This window comes from Quercus lobata, chromosome 9 (assembly GCF_001633185.2).
Source record: "Quercus lobata isolate SW786 chromosome 9, ValleyOak3.0 Primary Assembly, whole genome shotgun sequence".
Classification (NCBI taxonomy): Eukaryota; Viridiplantae; Streptophyta; class Magnoliopsida; order Fagales; family Fagaceae; genus Quercus; species Quercus lobata.
Window position 1 is genome coordinate 46,164,737 of NC_044912.1, and position 6,560 is coordinate 46,171,296.

The following is a 6,560-nucleotide window of genomic DNA, read 5'->3' on the forward strand; positions in this document are numbered from 1 at the left end:
TACTAATATATTATAATATTAAGGTACCAAACTTTAAAGCATTTGTTGTATTTATTTAAACGAAACATGAAGTTTAGAAGGAAATATATATATATATATATATATATATATTTATATAAATGAAGATTTAATACAAAATATAAATTACAAAAACCTTGCTGCTTTTATACTCCATCTTTGTATTTTCGTATTAGTTGATAACCAAATTTCAAAGATAAAAGGTAAATAAGATATTCAATAAAATATTGAAAAAAAAAAATCATAGGATTAGTCAGAATTTGCTCTTTACATAGAGAACCTGCGATTCAAACCAATAATATCGGTTCTCGCAATTCAACACTTGGCGTCGACAGATCCACCTCTCGGATCAGATGAATTTCGATTTGGATGGCTTTGGGTCGAGTGGGTTTTTTAAGTTCGTATTGATGTTAGACAACCCTACCAGTGGGCGTGTAAAATGAATTTTGGCTAAGGAAAAATAATAATTTTGTGAACTTTCTTCAGATAAGATTTCTATGAATTTCCAATCATTGATATGAAAGATGATGCAATTTTTCAACGAATTCAATAAATTATTGATAAAGTTAAAATTTATTGAATGGTTTAATTTTGAGTTAAACTTTCAAGAGTTTCATGAGTACATGTATGCATTCAACCTTCAAGATTCGGCCAATGTTGGCTCAAGGTCTATGCCTAAGGCCTCAATTGCAAAAACATCCTACCCCTTTATAAAAATATCCAAATCCATCCTATAGATTCTAAAAATGTCAAGATCCTTTTTGTTTTAAAGTGAAATGGAGTGGTTAAATTTTAAATAAGTTGGCACAATCTAGACTTTAGATTTACTTCACTTTAAATCATGGTCTTTCAGTGGACACCTTCCATTTTACTTTGATATGAAAAATATAAAAAAGCTCCACCCTTTATAGAAAGGTCCAATTAATTATTATTATTATTATTTATGATAAGTGGTTAAAAAATTAAAAAGGATGGTTCATTATTTTTCTCACATCTAAAAAGACTTTCAAAATATTAGATCAATAAAAATTCAATCCAATTGAAACCTTAAACTGTTTGGGAAAAAAATAGTTGTATGCCAAATCATAAATGACAATTAATTTTTCCTAATAGCTTGAGGTTTTAATTTTTGTAAATTAATATTCTATACAGGAGATTGTCAATATTAGCCACTTAATCTCCCACCTGACCACATACCAAACATTCTTTATCTCTTTCTTAACATCAAAATCAAAAATTGAAATTAGATTATAATTTTACTTAATCATGCATCACCTATCCGAGATAAAATAAACCTTGTTCATAAAATATAAAATAAAAAAATAACTTCTTTTTATATTAAATTTCATGCTTCAACAATGATATTTGATTCTCTATATGAAATTAACCTTAATCTGGTTAGTATTAATTCATCAAATTAACCGTAGTTTGATAGTAACAAATAAATGTATAAGGCTGTGAAATTTAAATATAAAACAATCTACTTAAATTTATCGTTTTAGGTCTCAAACTATATTGAATAGGTCTTGGATTCAATGTTCGGGGTGAGAGAAGAAAATGTGAAATAGAGAGTAAAATAATTGCATGTAATGCTATGAGTAACATATGTGGCAGAAATTAAAACAATTTTTTTGAAACAAACTTTGTGCAATTCAAACCCCTTTTTTTTCCTAATTATATAAGAGAGAAACTAAAGGGGGGAGAAATGTAACTTACAGGTTATTTTTCTTTGAAGACATGATAATTGCACTAAATTAGAGATGAGAAATATCGCCAAGAAAGTTGATGAATAGATGGCTTTGAGATTGAAGTCAATAGATTGAAAATGATGTATAAGTAGAGGAATCTCAAAATGATTCCTATTTGAATTCGACTTGCGTCTAGTGATTCAGCTGTTGAACATGATACAAAATTATGGACGTGACAATGTGTCCAATACTATAATCGGACGCCAAGTTCTTTGGTAGTAAAGGTGGACACCCTTTTATAAATAAAAATAATTTTATATTGCAATTAATGATGATTTATTTAGCGTGAGTTGGTATTGATCAGGAGCAAGGTTTTGTTCTTCCTCGTGAAAACGTATTGAATATTCTTAATGCAATGTTTCTCCTTTTCACGTGAATGAGAAGTTATATAAATTTAATTAATATTATGTAATACTTTTGGAGTATTGCATAATTACTTTCACCTTGCACACAAAAAAGGAGAGCGAATAAGCCAAATGTCTTGTAATTGAATTAGTACTTTCTTATATACAAAATACTTCTAAGACTTGGAGGAAAAGGGTTGAAGTAATATATTGTAATTAATATCTCTTAAAAAAAAACCAATAAATGAAGAACATGCCCTTGCAAAAATTTCTGAATAACAATAAATCCTATTGACTGATCTGGGGCACGCAGTTAGGATTGATATTGTGACTAAACCTGGCTTTATTGGAATTTAGGGAGTGTCATTATCTAAATCAATAGCCCAGTGAAGTCTCACATTTCGTTCATGAAATTAGGGTATTAAGTATTAACCTAAGAAATAAAAATTACTTAAATGTTAATAATATAAGTAACAACTAATAAATAAATAATAATAATGAAATTATAATCTAAAGTGTAATATAAATAAATTGATTACAAACGTGGAATCTACCCTATGTGTGAGAGAGGAGCATTACATGGTACATGCCCAACATCATAATATCATATACCTTTCTCATGGTACATGCCCAACCAACCAAACGCATAACAACGTGCCGAGTTATCTAATTTTCTTTTTCTCTCCTTTTTATATATAGCACCACCTCTTTTTCAATTTCTGTTTCATGCACTCAATGTATTAACTGTTCATCTATTTCATCGATAGCTTCGCACTTCTCTTTCCCTGTTCCTACGTGCATATCTCAAAACTACTTTTGACAAAGAAGAAAAAAAAATTCATCAGAAAAAAAAAAGAAAAAAAAAAAAGGAAAACAAAAGAAAAGAGAAAGTGTATCGTAAAAGAAAAAGATGGGTATGAAAATTCACGCGCAATTTGGAAGTAATCAAAAAAGGGAAGAAGGAAGTAAAGAAACTCAAGCACATACACACTGATACATAATAAGTATACCTTTCCACATCTTCCTCTATATAATAATGTCAGATTCTCGGTGTCCCCATAGATTATACCACGCACACATATCCATTTTTAAGACTTGACACCCCTACCACACATATCCATTTTTAAGACTTGACGCTTTTTCCATTTCTCTCTATTGTTGCTCCACCATTTACTCACCCACCACCACCCCTAAAAAGGGAGAAAGGAAAACGTCTAAGCAATTATGCTCTCTCTTTCTTTGTCTATTGAGACGGTATCATATGTGCCCGTCCTTTAGAGTGCGCACTTCTTGTAATTATGTAAGTCCACATACTTGTGAAAGTGAAAGTTACGTTCTATATAATGGGCATAGAGAATAATTTTGTCCATCATGTTAATTTAATAGGAGATATTATTGGCGAGTTAGGATACTGAAAATTTTATGTTATTTATTTTTTGAAGGTTAACATACTATAATTATATGTAAAAAGTGAACTTTAAGTTAGTTCTAGTTCTTCTCCGAAAAAAAAAAAAAAAATCTATAGTTAATTAATAAAATTCCTTGTTATCAGAATAAGGAATATACTAAAAATCAATTGAGAAATAAGAGCAACAGCGAAGCCATTGATGGAAATTTTATCCTATCAAAATGCACTTATTGTCAATCACTACAAGTCATTAACATGCATGGGCCCCATGGATAAAATTATTATAAGAGATACTTACTTTTGCTTAAGGAAAATAAAAATTTAAATGGATACTTTGCTTTTCCTTTTTCCAAAGGGATATTCGTACCATACGAGAGCATGAGTTCATAATTGCTCTTCTCATACATGCCTGAATCCCAACCCAAATTCTCACTCTAACACTATGCTCTCCATACCGCAACAGTCAACACAAAAGATTCAAATGAAAATTAACCCCTAATTTGAAAAGAAGTGGGCCTCCTCCTAAAGCCATATAAGATTAAAATAAAAACGATCTTTGGAGCAAAAATCTCCGCAGACATCCATTAAAATAACCAACCCTCAAAATACATAGACACCAAATAAATAAGTATATGCTTCCACTATTTTTTTTTTTTTTTCATTTTTTTTTGGTTTCCCCTCATATATGTACATAGTCCTTATAACAGGCTTCTCGCGACTTCATTCAAAACAAGTTGGCAGCAAGCAGCTTGAAAACAATCTCAATCCACTCTTCTGCCAAAAATAAAAATGAAGAAGATTAGAATACATGACCTTAAGAGTTTATTTTACTATTAAGATTTGATTTTTCAAATCTAATTGTATATATACAAAGTAACACATTATTTACATTTTTTAATGACATAACATTGATGCAACATAAATTTGTAAGGTAAAATATTTTTTTTATGAATTAAAGACTTTATTAAAAAAGAAAATAAACCTACACAAAAGGGTGAGCATCCTTTACAATCACACCTTTCTTGTACAAAAAATTAAGCATAAATAAGTATTGCAAGCACGTCTAACGCATTATTCTTACAATTAATTAAGCACAATTTTGTAGATATATATAAAGCATATACAAAATTTCAGAGGGCTAAATAAAAAAAGGGATTTTGAGGTTCTACCTTTTTGGTTTTTGCATAAAGGAGCTCAGGTGAGATTTTGTACAAGTCCTCATCCACAGGTTTAGGGGTTGGCCTTGGTGGAGGAGAGGGACTCAGTGGTTCCTTCACGTCACTGTTCCAGCTTTGTTTCTTTCCTTCCTTCACGTAAGGGTCACGGACTTTTGTCTACAATCATCAACCCTCACACCAGTCATCATCATCATTCTAGATACATAATAACTAGTTTCACATGCATGTAAATTATCCTAGATACTAGTGCTACAATTAATTTACATTTTATTTTATTTTTTTGCATGTTTATCCAACCTCATCATGTAATCATGTGGTATATATGAAAATTATGTGGGTCTCACTTAAAAGAGGAAAGCATTTGGAAAAGCTGAATTGCATTTCCCTACCATGTTCTATCCTTTCAGTAAAATAATCACGCATGAAAAGTAGCAAGTCTTATGAATTTTTGTATCCTTTCCACAAACCTAATTAGTACCCATCATCTTTTCTAAAGCAATAAAAGTCTTACACTCACATGAGTCTCATGACATTTTTCATTTTCATTTTTGAGTTGGGAATTGTATTTTTTCATTTTCGAGTAAGGAGTTATATTATTGATTTTTCATATGGACTGTTATCAATTTATTAACTACCCTTAATTAATAACTTATATGACCTCGATAATTGTGATATTTATGGTAAAAAATGCTGATTGCATTCAGATTCATGCAAGAAAATTGTATTTATTCTCCCGATGATTTCCATCTACCCTCACATATATCGAAAAACAAAGAATATATTATAGAAAAGTTAGATATCATCACATCCACTACAATATTTGTAGCCCATGCTAATAAAATAGAAGAAAATCAGAAAAGTAGCATCTTGTATGTCACTCAAAGCAAATTTGCACGGTTTATGAGAACTATTTTCATCTTTCCAAAGCAGATTTCACGCTTTAACAGTATTACTATTACTAAAAGAAAAATAATTAAAAGAAAAAACAATGCTGCTTAAGGAATTAGAAAAGAAAATTAATATAGGAAGTACTAGTTTCAAAGTGCAATACAAATTAAAGGGTTGGTTTGGTTTAATTGGCTTACCCTTCGGCGAGGAACAACAATCATGGCGGGTGTGACCACATTGTTCTCATACAAATCACCAGCAACGTACAAATCACGCTCTTCAGAGTAACTGTAACGAAGCAACCCAGCTTGCCTTGCTGACTCAAAGCACTGTGTGAATGGCAAGTCCTCGTTCCAATCCCAGCTCCCAAAAGCTGGAACATGACTCCTCCTATAGTATTCCTATACTCAAAAAAAACAACATTCATTTTAACAGCCACAAATTATTATATATAACTAACAAGAACAAGAACAAGAAAAACAGCATAAGATTTGGCTAAAGAAATGTCTTACTTCCATTATGGTAGTAGAATCTGTTGAAGGTGTTAGAATCTGGGAGATATTGACTTGAGCTGAGCCTCAAAGGTTTTAAAATGTAGAGTGTCTTTCTCTCTTCCTTTCTCTCTGTCTTCTTTCTTTCTTTGTTGGTGGAAGTGAGCGTGGGCTTACTACCAATTTAAAAAGAGTGGGAAGAGAGAGAGAGAGAAAGAGTGTGAGAAGTAAAACTTAAAAAAGTGGTGAAGAGGGTATGGGATCCAAAGCAAAAACAAATTGCAATGGTAAAAAAGAAAGCAAACTAGACCAGATAACGAAGTTTCACAGTAACAGACAAAAAAGGACAAAGAGGTAAGGTAAGTATGAGAGAAAAGGATAAATGGGTTTACTTTTTGTTTGTTTTCTACATCATTTATCTTTTACTTTGTTCAGGGTTTTTGCTTTGCCTCAGTTTGTCGCTGAAGAGATATAAATGTATGTAA

General features: G+C 30.9%; 1 protein-coding gene across 1 annotated transcript; it reads right to left on the reverse strand.

Moving 5' to 3' along the window:
* Positions 1-4,017: 4,017 nt before the first annotated feature.
* On the reverse strand, positions 4,018-6,354 carry LOC115959369. The gene is made up of 4 exons (XM_031077731.1): positions 6,097-6,354; positions 5,782-5,985; positions 4,688-4,852; positions 4,018-4,292 (listed from the first exon to the last, which is right to left on the reverse strand). The coding sequence occupies exons 1-4, from the start codon at positions 6,100-6,102 to the stop codon at positions 4,239-4,241; spliced, it is 429 nt and encodes a 142-aa protein (XP_030933591.1). The 5' UTR covers positions 6,103-6,354; the 3' UTR covers positions 4,018-4,238.
* Between the last annotated feature and the right edge of the window lie 206 nt (positions 6,355-6,560).